The 19,137-nt window shown below is 43.0% G+C and overlaps 1 protein-coding gene across 3 annotated transcripts; it reads left to right on the forward strand.

The window, feature by feature from the left end:
• The first annotated feature begins 609 nt into the window (after nt 1-609).
• Nucleotides 610-19,123, forward strand: fxr1 (FMR1 autosomal homolog 1). 3 transcript variants are annotated; one of them, XM_064935340.1, is made up of 17 exons: nt 610-671; nt 2,797-2,849; nt 2,968-3,061; nt 3,160-3,231; nt 3,401-3,549; nt 3,662-3,755; nt 12,326-12,442; nt 12,581-12,751; nt 15,277-15,355; nt 15,444-15,553; nt 15,665-15,757; nt 15,851-16,055; nt 16,259-16,450; nt 16,609-16,809; nt 17,024-17,101; nt 17,546-17,631; nt 18,169-19,123. In XM_064935340.1, exons 1-17 carry the CDS (start codon nt 612-614, stop codon nt 18,337-18,339), a joined length of 2,025 nt encoding a protein of 674 aa, XP_064791412.1. In that variant the 5' UTR covers nt 610-611; the 3' UTR covers nt 18,340-19,123. The 3 variants fall into 3 exon arrangements, with proteins under 3 accessions (XP_064791412.1, XP_064791413.1, XP_064791414.1); XM_064935341.1 differs by having other exon boundaries at nt 15,671-15,757; XM_064935342.1 differs by lacking the exon at nt 17,024-17,101 and having other exon boundaries at nt 15,671-15,757.
• The last annotated feature ends 14 nt before the right edge of the window (nt 19,124-19,137 follow it).

Genomic DNA, 19,137 nt, shown 5'->3' on the forward strand with positions numbered 1-19,137 from the left:
GTAGGGCACTGTATCAGGAGAATGTGCTATAGCCCAGGAACAATGTTATCCTGCAGTGTGGTTTTGATTGAATTCCAGCATCATAACAACATTTACATCTGAATAAATTGACCATTTATGAGTGACACAAAAACCTTTTCATTATTAATATCGGATTTCTGATTCACAAGTTGAGCCTTTATGCCTGTCAATTCATTGACTACAATTGCCAGCACATCAGGCCATTTCAAAGTTTGGTCCTCATCTTGGTCCTCTGTCTAATGTCATGGATAGCAAAGTTGATGGATGATACATGTCCACATTTCTAAAATGCACTCGCTCAGGCGATTTACAGTGTGCAAAAATCAATGATAGGTCTTGTTGATATCCACATTTTACAATGTAGCTAACCTAAATCTTAGAATATATGTTGTGCAACACTGTGAAGTGTCACATTATTTACCCCATGTTTTCATTTAGCTAACTAAATGTAGGCCTATGTTATGGACAACAATGTTGTAATCCTGGAGTATGGATTATGTGCACATTGAATTTGGCCTATCAATTTGCAAGTACACTTCTAGATTTGTACCATTTGTAAACTTCTAGAACTCCTCCCCGGCATGCATTGCATGCCCAACATGGATGAACTGACGGTGGAGGTCCGTGGCTCCAACGGAGCATATTATAAGGTAAATCAATTCTTAACATTCATGTAAACTGACCATAATCATGTTTTATAAAACATGACTCACACATCTGTTCCCCAACTATTGTCAACAAACGTAATCTAGCTACATACACTAAACTAGATATGTGTTTTCAACATGTCTGACGTTGGAAGTTAGCTAGCTATTACGAAACGTTAGCTAGATACGCTATCTTGATGGCCAAATATTATAGCTATTTGGCCTCTTGTCCGTTTTTGTTGTCGCAACAACGTTTATTCACGTCCTGTTTGTCTTAACGTTACATGGTTATGATATTAGTTGTTTTGGACGAAAACACTGAGGAATGTTTCTGACTTAATTAACAGCTAGTCGGACGGGTTGTCTATTGTTAGCATCAACCAGCTAGCTAGGTACTAGCTAGTTAACTTGGCTAGCTGAACTAACGGGTTCGGTTGCTCTTTTGACTTTGCTCGTCTTGAATCAGCATGGATCTGAGTAACTTTATGACCTGCTAGACTATCTAAAAGTGTATATGCTAACCATATGTGTTAATCATAAAACAGCTCACTGTTTTCATTTGCTCCTCATTGAAGTCTGAATAAGGAACTGACTTGCTAGCTAGCTGAGATGTTGAGTATAGAAGGACTTGCCCGTTTAAGACCATACATGTGGTGAAAATGTTTGCACTTGTTGTGGATGTTAGACTATTGCAGAAAGTTGGAAATGTGAACAACACATTATCCTGAAGTTATTCTATGAATGCCCAGTCTGAGGCCCACTGATTGATCTATGCCGTGTCAGCTGCTCTCAGTCCTCAGCTCAGCTGTCGTCAGATTCAGCAGATACTTTAGGCACCAGGTCTATTTTTGTATTCACTGAATCAAAGATCCACATAGTGAAGGGATATCACAGTGCCCTGGTCGAGTTCTTGACTAGAATATACCTAAACATACCGTAGCAACAAGCTACAGTGCTGTGAAAAAGTATTTGCCCCCTTTCTGATTTTTGCACATTTTTATACTGTATGTAATCAGATCTTCAACCAAAACCTAATCTTAGATAAAGGGAACCTGAGTTTACAAATAACACAACAAATGTATACTTATTTTATTTATTTAATTAACAAAGTTGTGCACCACCCAATTCCATGTGTGAAAAAGTAGTTGCCCCCTTACACTCAATAACTGGTTGTGACTCCTTTAGCTGCAATGATTTTTTTATCTTTATTTTACTAGGCAAGTCAGTTAAGAACAAATTCTTATTTACAATGACGGCCTAGGAACAGTGGGTTAACTGCCTGTTCAGGGGCAGAACGACAGATTTGTACCTTGTCAGCTCGAGGGTTTGAACTTACAACCTTCCGGTTACTAGTCCAACACTCTAACTACTAGGCTACCCTGCCGCCCCAAATTGCAACCAAATGCTTCCTGTAGTTGTTGATCAGTCTCTCACTTCGCTGTGGAGGAATTGTGGCCCACTCTTGCATGCAGAACTGCTTTAACTCGGTGACATTTGTGGGTTTTCAAGCAGAAACTGCTTGTTTAAATCCTGCCACATCTCAATTGGGATTAGGTCTGGACTTTGACTAGGCCATTCCAATTTGTTGCTTTTTAGCCAATTTCATATAGACTTGATTGTGTGTTTTGGATCATTGTGTTGTTGCCTGAAGCTGCGCTTCATCTCACAGATGGATGGCCTGACTAAAATTCTGATACATAGCAGAATTCATGGTTCCTTTTATTAAGGCAAATCATCCAGGTCCTGAGGCAGCAAAGCATCCCCAAACCATCACACTATCACCACAATGCTTGACCATTGGTATGAGGTTTTTCCTGTGGGCTATAGTATTTGATTTTCACCAGGCATAATGAGACTCATCTCATCCATAGAAATTACTGAAGTTTGCCAAAAAAACACCTGGATTATTGTCAACTCTTGGAAGAATGTTCTCTGGACAGATGAGTCAAAAGTGTAACTTGTTGGACGTCTTGTTTTGGTTCTGAAAAGATCTGAAAACATTCAGTATCAAAATATGCAAAAGTAGATAAAATTATAAAGAGGGCAAATACTTTTTCACTGCACTGTATATACAATCTAGGGCTAGGGGAGCACTTCTGGATTTAAAGTACTGCTGTCCTTTCTCTAGGGATTTGTCAAAGATGTCCATGACGATTCACTCGCTATTGCCTTTGAGAACAAGTAAGTGTGGTAATTCGTCAGTTCTTGTCAGATTGTAGTTTGTCATACTGGAGTGATAGTGGTATTAGTTTGGGCATAACTTTGATACTGATCTAAATGCTTGTTGTTGTTAATGAAGTTGGCAACCAGAGAGACAAGTTCCCTTTAGTGATGTTCGGATGCCACCTCCAGCCGATGGTAAAAAGGACATCGGGGAGGGAGAAGAGGTGGAGGTGAGAACTGGCTCTCTATCTTCATAGAAATTTAGCAGACACAGTTTCCATAGGATGTCTTATTTTTAATTATCTCCCCTTGTTTCTCTCTGTACCAGATCTTCTCCCGGGCCAATGAGCAGGAGCCATGTGGTTGGTGGCTTGCCAAAGTGCGCATGATGAAAGGAGATGTGAGTAGTTAACTGTGGTTACAATTTCACTGGTCCTATAATGTAATTGTGGAGAGTTATTTAATCAAGGAGATGTTTATTTGATGTTTGTCCTCGGGTTTCCTCATCCTGTTATGTTTGTCAGTTTCATGCAAGTCGATATGTAACCTGTGTTGTGTTTACTATGTAGTTCTATGTGATCGAGTATGCTGCCTGTGACGCCACATACAATGAAATAGTCACATTTGAACGTCTTCGGCCTGTTAATATCAACAAGGCGGTGTCAAAGAGCTCCTTCTTCAAGTGCACAGTCCCAGTTCCTGACGACCTGAAAGCAGCGTATGTACCTTGTTTAAAAGTAGTTTCTGATTGTGATATAGACTGGTTATTTGTTGGATGTTATTTACATGCATTATAATTTAGAATCTGATTATAGTTCCTTCTACTTCAGGTGCGAAAGTGAACAAGCGCATAAAGATTTCAAAAAGGCAGTGGGAGCTTGTCGGATTGTCTACTGTTCAGAAACAAGTAGCTTGGTTGTACTGGTAAGTATGTATACATCTTTCTGACACTCTTTCTTCAGTTCCAGCAGATTTGAGTATACCAATGAAATAGGGCTGGAAATTGCCAGGGACCTCACGATATGATATTATCATGATACTTAGGTGCCGATACGATATGTATTGGGATTCTCACAATTCTATATGTATTTCGATACTGTGATTTTATTGCGATTTGATGCTCCAAACATATTACTCACTATACAGTTGATGTCGGAAGTTTACATACACCTTAGCCAAATAAATTTCAACGCAGTTTTTCACAATTCCTGTTATTTAATCCTAGTAAGAATCTTAGGTCAAGTTAGGATCACCACTTTATTTTAAGAATGTGAAATGTCAGAATAATAGTAGAGTGAATTATTTCAGCTTTTATTTCTTTCATCACATTCCCAGTGGGTCAGAAGTTTACATACACTCAACTAGTATTTGGTAGCATTGCCTTTAAATTGTTTAACTTGGGTCAAATGTTTCGGGTAACCTTCCACAAGCTTTCCGCAATAAGTTGGGTGAATTTTGGCCCATTCCTCCTGATAGAGCTGGTGTAACTGAGTCAGGTTTGTAGGCCTCCTTGCTCGCACATGCTTTTTCAGTTCTGCCCACAAATGTTCTATAGGGTTGAGGTCAGTGCTTTGTGATGGCCACTCCAATACCTTGACTTTGTTGTCCTTAAGCCATTTTGCCACAACTTTGTATGTATTTTTGGGGTCATTGTCCATTTGAGAGACCCATTTTTATTTTATATATTTTTTTATTTCACCTTTATTTAATAACCAGGTAGGCCAGTTGAGAACAATAACTCATTTACAACTGCGACCTGGCCAGGATATAGCAAAGCTGTGCAACAAAAACAACAACACAGGGTTACACATAAACAAACGTAAAGTCAATAACACAAAATAAAATTAAAATTAAAAAAATCTATGTACAGTGTGTGCAAATGTAGAAGAGTAGGGAGGTAGGCAATAAATAGGCCATAGAAGCTAAAATAATTACAATTTAGCATTAATACTGGAGTGATAGATGTGCAGATGATGATGTGCAAGTAGAGATACTGGGGTGCAAGAGGGTAAGTAGTAATATGGGGAGGAGATAGTCGGGTGTGCTATTTAGAGATTGGCTGTGTACAGGTACAGTGATCGGTAAGCTGCTCAGACAGCTGATGCTTAAAGTAAGAGAGGGAGATATAAGACTCCAGCTTCAGAGATTTCTGCAATTGGTTCCAGTCATTGGCAGCAGAGAACTGGAAGAAAATGCGGCCAAAGTAAGTGTTAGCTTTGGGGATGACCAGTGCAATATACCTGCTGGGTTTGGCGACAGATATGTAGTGAGGGCCAGCCAACGAGAGCATACAGGTCGCAGTGGTGGGTAGTATATGGGGCTCTGGTGATAAAACGGATGGCACTGTGATAGACTGCATCCAATTTGTTGAGTGGGGCTGTTTTGTAAATTATATCGCCGAAGACAAGGATCGGTAGGATTGTCAGTTTTACGAGGATATGTTTAGCGGAATGAGTGAAAGAGGCTTTGTTTATTTTTTTGTATTATTTTTTTTTTCACCTTTATTTAACCAGGTAGGCTAGTTGAGAACAAGTTCTCATTTACAACTGCGACCTGGCCAAGATAAAGCATAGCAGTGTGAACAGACAGCAACACAGTTACACATGGAGTAAACAATAAACAAGTCAATAACACAGTAGGGGGAAAAAAAGTAAAAAAGAGTCTATATACATGGTGTGCAAAAGGCATGAGGAGGTAGGCGAATAATTACAATTTAGCAGATTAACACTGGAGTGATAAATGATCAGATGGTCATGTGCAGGTAGAGATACTGGTGTGCAAAAGAGCAGAAAAGTAAATAACTAAAAATAGTATAGGGATGAGGTAGGTAAATTGGGTGGGCTATTTAAAGATGGACTATGTACAGCTGCAGCGATCGGTTAGCTGCTCAGATAGCAGATGTTTAAAGTTGGTGAGGGAGATAAGTCTCCAACTTCAACGATTTTTGCAATTCGTTCCAGTCACAGACAGCAGAGAACTGGAAGGAAAGGTGGCCAAATTAGGTGTTGGCTTTAGGGATGATACACCTGCTGTAGTGCGTGCAACGGGTGGGTGTTGCCATCGTGACCAATGAACTGAGATAAGGCGGAGCTTTACCTAGCATGGACTTATAGATGACCTGGAGCCAGTTGGTTTGGCGACGAATATGTAGCGAGGGCCAGCCGACTAGAGCATACAGGTCGCAGTGGTGGGTGGTATAAGGTGCTTTAGTAATAAAGCAGATGGCACTGTGATAAACTGCATCCAGTTTGCTGAGTAGAGTATTGGAAGCCATTTTGTAGATGACATCACCGAAATCGAGGATCGGTAGAATAGTCAGTTTTACTAGGGTAAGTTTGGCGGCGTGAGTGTAGGAGGCTTTGTTGCGAAATAGAAAGCCGACTCTAGATTTGATTTTAGATTGGAGATGTTTGATATGGGTCTGAAAGGAGAGTTTACAGTCTAGCCAGACACCTAGGTACTTATAGATGTTCACATATTCTAGGTCGGAACCATCCAGGGTGGTGATGCTAGTCGGGCGTGCTGGTGCAGGCAGCGAACAGTTGAAAAGCATGCATTTGGTTTTACTAGTGTTTAAGAGGAGTTGGAGGCCACGGAAGAAGTGTTGTATGGCATTGAAGCTCGTTTGGAGGTTAGATAGCACAGTGTCCAAGGAAGAGCCAGAGGTATACAGAATGGTGTCGTCTGCGTAGAGGTGGATCAGGGAATCGCCCGCAGCAAGAGCAACATCATTGATATATACAGAGAAAAGAGTCGGCCCGAGAATTGAACCCTGTGGCACCCCCATAAAGACTGCCAGAGGACCGGACAACAGGCCCTCCGATTTGACACACTGAACTCTGTCTGCAAAGTAGTTGGAGAACCAGGCAAGGCAGTCATTAGAAAAACTGAGGCTACTGAGTCTGCCGATAATAATATGGTGATTGACAGAGTCGAAAGCCTTGGCTAGGTCGATGAAGACGGCTGCACATTATTGTCTATTATCGATGGCGGTTATGATATCGTTTAGTACCTTGAGCGTGGCTTAGGTTTACATGTGACCGGCTCGGAAACCAGATTGCACAGCGGAGAAGGTACGGTGGGATTCGAGATGGTCAGTGATCTATTTGTTGACTTGGCTTTCGAAGACCTTAGATAGGCAGAGCAGGATGGATATAGGTCTACAAATGAGGGTGCCTGGGGACATGCAGGGCCTGGGTTTACCTCTACATCACCGCGGAACAGAGGAGGAGTAGCATGAGGGTGCGGCTAAAGTCTATCAAAACTGGTCGTCTTGAGCATTGGGGACAAAATAAAAGGAGCAGATTTCTGGGCGTGGTAGAATATATTCAGGGCATAATGCGCAGACTGGTATGGTGGGGTGCGGGTACAGTGGAGGTAAGCCCAGGCACTGGGTGATGATAAGAGAGGTTGTATCTCTGGATATGCTGGTTGTAATGGGTGAGGTCACCGCATGTGTGGGAGGTGGGACAAAGGAGGTATCAGAGGTATGAAGAGTGGAACTAGGGGGTCCATTGTAAACTAAAACAATGATAACTAACCTGAACAACAGTATACAAGTTATATTGACATTTGAGAGAGACATATAGCGAGGCATAAAGTAATCACAGGTGTTGATTGGGAGAGCTAGCTAAAACAACAGCTAACACAACAACAGCAGGTAAAATGGCGATGACTAGACCGAGAGGGTCGGATTAACTACACACAGAGCCTGAGTTTGCGGCTGGGACGAAAATATAAAAAATAAATAAACAGAATGGAGTACCGCGATTAATGGACAGTCCAGTAGGCATCAGCTATTTAGCCAAGTGATCATAGTGTCCAGGGGGCAGCAGTAGATGGAACAGGGGAGCCCCACTACGCAAGCGACACAGCGTTTAAAGTTAGTAGCGTCTGCTCCGACGGAGGCCGGATGAAGGCACAGCGGATGGAGTATTCGTCGGCAGACCAGTCGTGGTGGTGCGGCGGGGCGCCGTGTTGACAGAGAATCCAAGCCAGATGGCGAAAGAGGTATTGTAGAATTTAGTTTGCTAGCCGGGAGATGTGCCTGGCTCACGGCTAACTGGTGCTAGCTTTGTGGCAGTGGCGTTAGCCACTATATCCAATCGGTAGCAGCGGTGATCCGGTTCCAAGGTCCAGAGTTTACAGCAAGGATCCGGTGGAGTTTTGGGCTCGAGCCATGTATGAGTGTGGTTCGGGTGAACAGCTGAGTAGGCCGTGGCACCTAGTACCGAAGCTATTTCCTGAGGCCCACCTCCCGGCCTACTCAGCTGTTCACCCGAACCACACTCATACACGGCTCGAGCCTAAAACTCCACCGGATCCTTGCTGTAAACCCTGGACCTTGGCACCGGATCACAGCGTTGTTGTGGAGAGACAGTCCGATATTGGTAGACAGGCGAGTATTGTCCAGGCTAAAAACAGGGCTGGTATCTGTGCAGAAGGTAAAAGCTGCTAGCAGTGGCTAACAATAACTAAATAGCTTGTAGCTTACTAGCTGGTTAGCTTCTGGAGATTCTTCAATGTGTTCTAAAATTTCAAATAATAGCGATTCCGTATAACATTGGGTGAGGCAGGTTACCGGAAGGTATAATCAAATAAAAAATCAAGAAGAGATTGAAAATAAATTGAAATATATACAAAAAAATATGAAAAAATACAAAAGTACACGAGAGGACAAAACAAACACGTCTTTTTATATTTAACTTTCATCAAGTCACAAGTCACAAGTGCAATACATCAAAATAAAGCTTAACTTGATGTTAATCCAGCCACCGTGTCAGATTTCAAAAAGGCTTTACGGGAAAGCAAACCATGCGATTATCTGAGGACAGCGCCACGCATACCAACACATGAAAAACATATTTCAACCGTGTCGCACCACAAATGGTCCTTTTGTTCGATAAATTCCTTCTTTATATCCACAAAATGTCCATTTATTTGGCAAGTTTGATTCAGAAATACAACGGCTCCAACTCGCCCAACATGACAATGAAGGATCTAATAAGTTACCTGTAAACTTGGTCCAAACATTTCAAACAACTTTCCAAATCCAACCTTAGATATCCTAAAACGTAAATAATCTATAAAATTTAAGACGGAATATACTGTGTTCAATAGCGGATAAAAACAACGTGGAGTGAGCGCCAGTTCATGCGCACCACGCAGAAGAGTCCACTTGGCTTGACACTCACAATGAACAGCCCTACTTCTTCATTTCTCAAAAGAAAAACATCAAGCAATTTCTAAAGACTGTTGACATCTAGTGGAAGCTATAGGAACTGCAACCATGTTCCTCATAAATATAGTTTCCCATAGAAAACCAATTGGAAAAACACAGTGACCTCGTTTTTTTTCCCCTGGATGGTTTGTCCTCTGGGTTTCGCCTGCCAAATAAGTTCTGTTTTACTCACAGACATAATTTTAACAGTTTTAGAAACTTTTGTGTTTTCTATCTAAATCTACCAATTATATGCATATCCTAGCTTCTGGGCCTGAGAAACAGGCAGTTTACTTTGGGCACGCATTTCATCCGGATGTGAAAATACTGCCTCCTATCCCAATGAAGTTAACCTCTTTAGGCTAGGGGGCAGTATTTTGACATCTGGTAGAAAAGCGTGCCCAAAGTAAACTGCCTGGATAGAAAACACAAAAGTTTCTAAAACTGTTAAAATAATATCTGTGAGTATAACAGAACTTATATGGCATGCGGAACCCCAAGGACAAACCATCCCCCCCCAAAAAATATTCGGCGTACCACAGTTTCCAATGGCTGTCATGTTTATTATGAGGCAAAAACCTCCCAGATTGCAGTTCCTATGGCTTCCACTAGATGTCAAGACTTTAGAAAGAGTTTCAGGCTTGTTTTTGGAAAAATGAGCTAGAATTGGTAGTTTTTCTAAGTGGCTCCCATTTTGGCTGTAGTGTTTTCATACATGTGGATGAGAGCGCATTCTTTGTTGTTTATCTCCGGTAAAGACAATAACGATTCTCGGTCTTAAATTTTATTGTTTATTTACGTATTAAGTGGTACCATAGGTTTGATTAGAAACGTTGTTTGGAGAAGTTTATTGGCAACGTTTGGAGTGCCAACAGAAGATCTTCAATGGTAAGGCATTTATTTTATCGCTATTTCCGACTTTCGTGGCGCACCTGCCTGGTGGAAAAAATGTTTTTCGTGCTTTTGTATGCGGGGCGCTGTCCTCATAATCGCATGGTGTGCTTTCGCTTTAAAGCCTTTTTGAAATCTGACACAGCGGCTGGATTAACAAGAAGTTAAGCTTTATTTTGATGTATGACATTTGTATTTTCATGAATGTTAAATATTTATATTTCTGTAATTTCAATTTTGCGCTCTACAATTTCACCGGAAGTTGTCAAGATGGGACTCTAACAAGCGGCAACGGTGAGAAACTTGTTTCTGGAAAGGTGGATTTTTAAAAGTAGAAGCTCAAATTGTTTGGGCACAGATATGGATAGTATGACAGAACTCTGCAGGCTATCTCTGCAGAAAATTGCAACTCCGCACCCTTTGGCAGTTCTGTCTTGTCGGAAAATGTTATTGTTAAGAATGGAAATTTCAGGAATTTTGGTGGCCTTCCTAAGCCAGGATTCAGACACGGTTAGGACATTCGGGTTGGCGGAGTGTGCTAAAGCAGTGAATAAAATAAACTTAGGGGGGAGCCTTCTAATGTTAACATGCACGAAACAAAGGCTTTTATGGTTACAAAAGTCAACAAATGCGATCGCCTGGGGAATGGGAGTGATGCTGAGGGCTGCAGGGCCTGGGTTAACCTCTACATCACCAGAGGAACAAAGGAGGAGTAGGTTAAGAGTACAGCTAAAGGCTAAAAGAACTGGTTGTCTAGTGCGTTCGGAACAGAGAGTAAAAGGAGCAGGTTTCTGGGCACAGAAGAATAGATTTGAGGCATGATGTACAGACAAGGGTATGGTAGGATGTGAGTACAGTGGAAGTAAGCCTAGGAATTGAGTGACGATGAGAGGTTTTGTCTCCATAGGCACCATTTAAGCCAGGTGCGGTCACCGCATGTGTGTGTGGGGGGTGGAACATAAGGCATATTGATCAGGGCTGGAGGCTCTACAGCGAAATAAGACAAATTACTAACCAAAACAGCAATAGACAAGGCATATTGACATTATTGACATTAGGGAGAGGCATGTGTAGCCGAGTGATCATAGCCCCCCCCCCCCCCCCCATGAAGCCATCTATTTTGTGAAGTGCACCAGTCGCTCCTGCAGTAAAGCAACCCCACAACATGATGCTGCCACCCCTGTGCTTCACGGCTGGGATGGTGTTCTTCGGCTTGTAAGCCTCCCCTTTTACCTCCAAACAAAACAATGGCCGAAAAGTTATATTTTTGTTTCATCAGACCAGAGGACATTTCTCCAAAAAGTACGATCTTTGTTCCCATGTGCAGTTGCAAACCGAAGTCTGACTTTTTATAGCGGTTTTGGAGCAGTGGCTTCTTCCTTGCTGAGCAATATGTCGATAATGGACTTGTTTTACTGTGGATATAGATACTTTTGTACCTGTTTCCTCCAGCATCTTCACAAGGTCCTTTGCTGTTCTGGGATTGATTTAAACTTTTCGTACCAAAGTACGTTCATCTCTAGGAGACAGAACGCGTATCCTTCCTGAGCGGTATGACGTCTGCGTGGTCCCATGGTGTTTATACTTGCGTACTATTGTTTGTACAGATGAACGTGGTACCTTCAGGCGTTTGGAAATTGCTCCCAAGGACGAACCAGACTTGTGGAGGTCTTGGCTGATTTCTTTTGATTTTTCCATGATGTCAAGCAAAGAGGCACTGAGTTTGAAGGTAGGCCTTGAAATACATCCACAGGTACACCTCCAATTGACTCAGGCTAATAGACATTATTTTTCAGAAGCTTCTAAAGCCATGACATTTTCTGGAATTTTCCAAGCTGTTTAAAGGCACAGTCAACTTAGTGTATGTGAACTTCTGACCCACTGCAATTGTGATACAGTGAATTTTAAGTGAAATACTCCGTTTGTAAACAATTGGTGGAAAAATTACTTGTCATGCACAAAGTAGATGTCCTAACCGACTTGCCAAAACTATAGTTTGTTAACAAGAAATTTATGGAGTGGTTGAAAAACGAGTTTTAATGACTCCAACCTAAGTGTATGTAAACTTCTGACTTCAACTGTATGTCTGCTGCAGAGGGACAAGAGACATGAGAGAACTAGTTTGGACCAGTTATGGAAATAAGTCCTGAAAAGCAAATTGGGTCCCTATTTAAAAAGATGGAGAACAAGCTATGGGGGAAAAAATACTGGAGTTTTGGTGCAGGCACAGCCAACTAGCGCAAAATAATATTGTGACAATATGATATATCGTCAACAGTAATATCCCGATATGTAACTATACATTTTTCCCCCTACCAGTTAATGTGTTTTTATTTTATGTTATTTACCATTTATTTATGTTTATATTCTTGTTTCCTTGCAGTCCATAAATGAAGCCACAGTTAAGCGAGTGTCTTTGCTCAGTGACATGCACCTGAGGAGCATTCGTACTAAGCTCATGCTCATGTCCCGAAATGAGGAGGCCACTAAACATCTGGAGGTAAGGGCGACTTTCATAATTGCATCCTGGCATAAAAACACATGAATTCATGCGCATGACAAAATTAAATTGGATAACAGTAAAATGAATAACATCTGTGAATGTTAACTCTTTCACTCAAAACGATCTCTTCTCAAGAGTACAAAGCAACTGGCGTCTGGTTTCCAAGAGGAGTTTACAGTCAGGGTGGACCTCATGGGCCTTGCCATTGGAAGCCATGGAAGCAACATTCAACAAGCCAGAAAACTGCCTGGAGTCACTGCTATCGAGCTGGATGAGGGGAGCGGGACGTTCAGAATTTACGGAGAGGTGTGCTAATGCTTTTGCTGCTCCAAGACCTTATGAGGGAACTATAGACGTTCGTTCAAAAGTTTGGAGTCACTTAGAAATGTCCTTGTTTTTGAAAGAAAAGCATCAAAAAAATTGCCCCTTTAAAATAACATGAATTTGATGAAAAATAGTGTTGATATTGTTAATGTTGTAAATTACTATTGAAGCTGGAAAAATATGATTTTTAATGGAATATCTACATAGGCATACAGAGGTCCATTGTCAGCAACCATCACTCCTGTGTTCCAATGGCACGTTGTGTTAGCTAATCCAAGTTTATAATTTTAAAAGGCTAATTGATCATTAGAAAACCCTTTTCCAATAATGTTAGCACAGCTGAAAACTGTTGTGCTGATTAAAGAAGCAATTTTTTTTTTTTTTTTTAACTGGCCTTTTTAGACTAGTTGAGTATCTGGAGCATCAGCATTTGTGAGTTCGATTACAGGCGCAAAATGGCCAGAAACAAAACTTTCTTCTGAAACTCGTCAGTCTATTCTTGTTCTAAGAAATTAAGGCTATTCCATGCGAGAAATTGCCAAGAAACTGAAGATCTTGTACAACGCTACTCCCTTCACAGAACAGTGCAAACTGTCCCTAACCAGAATAGAAAGAGGAGTGGGAGGCCGGGTGCACAAATGAGCAAGAGGACAAGTACATTAGGGTGTCTAGTTTGAGAAACAGACGGCTCGCAAGTCCTCAACTGGCAGCTTCATTAAATAGTACCCGCAAAACACCAGTCTCAACGTCAACACTGAAGAGGCGATGCTGGCCTTGCTGGCCTACAATATTCATTTACAACATTGTCTACACTGTATTTCTGATCAATTTGATGTTTTAATGTATGAAAAATGTGCTTTTCTTTCAAAAACAAGGAAATTTCTAAGTGACCACAAACTTTTGAGCGGTAGTCTGTATGACGACTATGGACGTGTGAACTATGGACGTGTGAACTATGGACGTGTGAACTATGGACGTGTGAACTATGGACGTGTGAACTATGGACGTGTGAACTATGGACGGATGTGTGCGTGTGATCGTGTGGGTGCGTGTGAACGACGGGCGTGCGTGAGAGTGAACGACGGGCGTGCGTGAGAGTGAACGACGGGCGTGCGTGAGAGTGAACGACGGGCGTGCGTGAGAGTGAACGACGGGCGTGCGTGAGAGTGAACGACGGGCGTGCGTGAGAGTGAACGACGGGCGTGCGTGAGAGTGAGAACTATAGACGCGTGCGTGTGATCGTGTGGGTGCGTGCGAGTGAACGACGGGCGTGCGTGCGAGTGAACGACGGGCGTGCGTGCGAGTGAACGACGGGCGTGCGTGCGAGTGAACGACGGGCGTGCGTGAGAGTGAACGACGGGCGTGCGTGAGAGTGAACGGCGGGCGTGCGTGAGAGTGAACGGCGGGCGTGCGTGAGAGTGAACGGCGGGCGTGCGTGAGAGTGAACGGCGGGCGTGCGTGAGAGTGAACGACGGGCGTGCGTGAGAGTGAACGACGGGCGTGCGTGAGAGTGAACGACGGGCGTGCGTGAGAGTGAACGACGGGCGTGCGTGTGTGTGAACTATAGACGGGCGTGCGTGTGTGTGAACTATAGACGGGCGTGCGTGTGTGTGAACTATAGACGGGCGTGCGTGTGTGTGAACTATAGACGGGCGTGCGTGTGTGTGAACTATAGACGTGTGTGTGAACTATAGACGTGTGTGTGAACTATAGACGTGTGTGTGTGTGTGTGAACTATAGACGTGTGTGTGTGTGTGTGAACTATAGACGTGTGTGTGAACACACACACGTGTGTGACACTACAGACGTGTGTGTGTGTGAACTACAGACGTGTGTGTGTGTTCACACACACACACGTGTGTGTGTGTGTGAACTATAGACGTGTTGTGTGTGAACTATAGGCGTGTTGTGTGTGAACTATAGGCGTGTTGTGTGTGAACTATGGGCGTGTTGTGTGTGAACTATGGGCGTGTTGTGTGTGAACTATGGGCGTGTGTGTGTGAACTATGGGCGTGTGTGTGTGTGAACTATGGGCGTGTGTGTGTGTGAACTATGGGCGTGTGTGTGTGTGAACTATGGGCGTGTGTGTGTGTGAACTATGGGCGTGTGTGTGTGTGTGTGTGAACTATGGGTGTGTGTGTGTGTGAACTATGGGCGTGTGTGTGTGTGAACTATGGGCGTGTGTGTGAACTATGGGCGTGTGTGTGTGTGTGTGAACTATGGGCGTGTGTGTGTGTGTGTGAACTATGGGCGTGTGTGTGTGAACTATGGGCGTGTGTGTGTGTGTGTGAACTATGGGCGTGTGTGTGTGAACTATGGGCGTGTGTGTGTGAACTATGGGCGTGTGTGTGTGAACTATGGGCGTGTGTTTGTGTGTGTGTGTGTGAGAACTATGGGCGTGTGTGTGTGTGTGCGTGTTGACTATAGACGTTTGTGTGCGTGTGAACTACAGACGTGTATTTACCACCAGGACCTTTTTAAAAAAACAACCTTTTGTATTCTTCAAGAATGAGGAGGCAGTTAAGAAGGCAAGGAATTATCTGGAGTTTCTTGAAGATTCTGTTCAGATCCCCAGGAACTTGGTCGGTATGTATGGAGATTGATTTGATCATTATAAAATTAAAGTGATGGTGTGTTTGTGGCAGTTCACACAAGTTCTTTGTGGCTTTTTCAGGCAAGGTAATTGGCAAGAATGGGAAAGTCATTCAGGAGATCGTTGACAAGTCTGGAGTGGTGAGAGTTAGGATTGAAGGGGACAAGGATGGCACACAGCCACGTCAAGAAGTAAGCCCTTACTTTTGTGCTACTTTCTAGCTCACTTAGTAGACAAAGAGATCAATATTGTCATCGAAACACTCTTCACCCATAATAACATCATTTATTTGTGATGCGCTGACACAGGGAATGGTCCCGTTTACATTTGTCGGCACTAAGGAGAATATTGGGAATGTCCAGGTACTTCTGGAGTACCACATTGCCTACCTGAACGTAAGCAGTGATCTACAGTAACACACTCCTAATGGTTTGAGTCAGCGCTGTAGGAGTTTTTTTTGTGACATGTTTGCCTGACGTCGACTGCAGGAAGTCGAGCAGCTGCGTATGGAGAGACTGCAGATAGACGAGCAGCTGAGGCAGATTGGGATGGGCCACAGGCCTTCATCTGGCCGCCCAGCAGACAAGGGCTACACCACAGACGACAGTGTGGCTGCTACCGCCGTGCACACCAGCCGCTCCTACACCGGCAGAGGCCGCGGACGCAGGGGCCCCAACTACACCTCCGGCTATGGTGAGTGTCATGTTTACAATGATACTGAAGACATTTTGTAGATTCTCCCATTACAAGCCAGTCTTCCACACCTATCAGGTGGTCAGTCAAAAGTTAAGACAGTCTAGAGAGGGGAATATTGATATTGGGATATAATGCTATAGCTCAACAGAATGTGATAGTCATCAGCCATGTGGTATTAAAAAGCTATGTTTGACTTTCAGGCACAAACTCTGAGCAATCCAATGCCTCTGAGACTGACTCTGAGCGTAAGGATGAGCTGAGTGACTGGTCCCTGGCGGGAGAAGAACCGGAGAGGGGGACTCGACAACAGAGAGACAGCAGGAGGAGAGCTGGTCCAGGGAGGGGTAGAGGGCCCAGGGGCCGTGGAGCAGGGAGAGGAGCCCCCAACACCGGTACAGCTGCAGATACAATTGATGGGTCATACACATGCTGATGACATCAGACAATCATTTGTTATCCTTTTATGTTTATCATGAATGATCACATGAAGGTTTGAATTGTTCCTCAAACGATAGGTGTTAAATATTAAGCCATTTTGCTTACTCTGTAGCTCTGAAGGATCCTTATGGCAACCCATACAGTGTGCTTGACAACACAGAGACAGACCAGACGGCTGACACTGATGCAAGCGACTCCAACCTCAACACAAACCGCCGCCGCCGCTCCCGCCGCCGCCGGACTGACGAGGACACAACAGTCATTGATGGCATGAGTGAATCAGATAACGCTTCCCTCAGTGAGAATAGCCTTGGTAAGTCCCTTCTGGATAAAGGTGTCTGAGTAAAATAAACAATCCCTGGGAGCCAATGGGATTCAACAACAAACACTCTCATAAGCATTAGGTGGGAGGCAATTACCTCCGTGACAGACCAAAAAAGGATAGAATCATAAATTTACACCAATCCCAAGTCTATCCTTATGCAATACTCTCACTGAGGGCTCTGCACAAATTCTCCCCCACATAGATGACTCAAAAGCTAAACCACAACGGCGTAACCGTAGCAGCAGACGCAGTGTCCGCCCACCAGAGGAAAAGCAACCAGGTAACCGGTGTTGAACGGCCTGTTTGTTGACCAAAGCGTGTGCTTAACACTTTCCCTCGCTAGCAGTAAAGTGATTCAACCAGTAACCATCAACTTGCTCTGGGAAGCCTCTTCAATTTCTCTATCTGGAGCTGAGGGAGAAACTTAGGAAAGGCATGCCATCAAGAAGACCCATTGTTTTTAATGTTACCACTCCAGTTCACTAACATGTCAGCTACTGGTTGACAACCGTTTTAAGGTTGTGAAAATTCATTGATTTTTCCTTGCTGTAATACTAGTTGCCTGTATTTCTCACTTGCACTCCTAAGACTACCTTCTTAGTTATTTTTAACTGCATTGTCTGTTTTTTCATTGTTTTTATTTAATTAGCTATGACATCCTATTTAAGTTCTAGTTAAATGAATTACCAATGTAAAAGTGGTTCTAACATTCTTTGTTTTGCAGTTACAGTGGCAGATTACATATCCCGTGCTGAATCACAAAGCAGACAGACTAACCAAAAAGAACTGAAAAAGAACAAAAAAGAACTGGTGAGTCTGGAAAACAATGCTACAAATCAGACTTCAGGGCCTGTATGTATCAGAATAGGAGTGCGGATCTAGGATCAGACCCCCCCGTTCTTACTTGGGGCTCCCGAGTGGCGCAGCGGTCTAAGGCACTGCTTCTCAGTGCTATAGACGTCATTACTGACCCTGGTTCGATTCCAGGCTGTATCACAACTGACTAACTGGGAGTCCCATAGGGCAACGCACAATTGGCCCAGTGTCGTTAGGGTTTGACCGGGGTAGGCAATCATGAATTTGTTCTGAACTGACTTGCCTGGTTAAATAAATGACTCATTGTGATTTAAAAGGTTAAACTGATCCTAAATCAGCACTAGTACTACTATGAGATACTTGTTACATACAGGTCGGTCCCAGGCCAAAGAAAGAATCATGGTAATGTACCAAACCCTGCCAATGAGTTGAGACCAGGCTGGTTTTCAATTCCCAGAATTGTATCAACACCTGAATGTGAAGTGTGTCTTTGGTCAAGCTTCTGTAACTGTTTCTACCTGTGTCTTTTAGGGGCAGGTTGAGTGTATTGCGGAGCACAGCCTATCTGCAGAAGCAAATACAAGCAACGGACCCAGCAATGGAAGAGGTGACGAACCAGGCAGGGCTTCCACAGAACAGGTTGCCAAAGTCACTTACCAAGGGAATGGTGACCAGCAGCCTGTCCTGAACGGGGTTTCCTAATCTACGAATCCACTCAAACTCATTAATTGTACTACATTTTTACAATAGTTATTGTACAAGCTTGCCAAAGATAGTCATGGACTTCCAGATTCTCTACTGCACTTTTCAGTTCCCTCAACATGGGACACAGAGAGATTTAGCACTGAACCCGAGACATAAGAGTATGTTTCAAGTACATGATCTGATGTTGTGCCTTGAGAATAGATTCAACATAGTTAGTTGCCTGGCTGTAGTAAACGTTTTGTCAGTGATGGCAAAGATAGGAAGAATCCAGTTATCCTAATATTTGTTGAGTTAGCTGCTTTTTGTTACATTTTAATATGCAACCACTTCTTCATACGAGGAAATGCAGTCTGGAAGAGAGTTTTGCACTGAATTGTAATTTATTTTCCATAAGAATAACATTAGTCTGGAAACTGGTCTGTTAATGTTCAATGTCAATTTTTTTTCTTTTTTCTGAATGACACTCCACATAGTAGTGAACCTGTATGCTGAAATGCACCCACCAGAGGCTGGAATTATGGTGGCAGTAACTGGTCTCATGAAGGAGCTTTATTTGGTTTATCAAGTGTACAGTATTTAAAAAGCTGTTATTCCTAACACTGGCTGAAGACCTATTTTCATGCAGGTGACAATTTGGACTACTGAAAGAGAAGTTCCCAGATGTTGGTTTGGTAAACTACAATTCTGTTTTTTTTATGCTCATTCTGGTTTGATGTGCAATATGTTTTGTATGCCGGTAGTTCTTAAATAAAACCCGATCTTCCATTTAGATCCAAAACCACCTTTGTCCTGAGA

The sequence above is a fragment of the Oncorhynchus masou genome, chromosome 24 (genome assembly GCF_036934945.1).
Source record: "Oncorhynchus masou masou isolate Uvic2021 chromosome 24, UVic_Omas_1.1, whole genome shotgun sequence".
NCBI classification, from domain to species: Eukaryota; Metazoa; Chordata; class Actinopteri; order Salmoniformes; family Salmonidae; genus Oncorhynchus; species Oncorhynchus masou.

Bases quoted from the DNA above. Each gene is read 5' to 3' on its own strand.
- fxr1 (XM_064935340.1), top strand. From the start codon at position 612: ATGCCCAACATGGATGAACTGACGGTGGAGGTCCGTGGCTCCAACGGA. The intron at 3,756-12,325 runs GTAAGTATGTAT...GTTTCCTTGCAG, and splicing joins CAAGTAGCTTGGTTGTACTG to TCCATAAATGAAGCCACAGT. The intron at 17,102-17,545 runs GTAACCGGTGTT...TTTGTTTTGCAG, and splicing joins ACCAGAGGAAAAGCAACCAG to TTACAGTGGCAGATTACATA.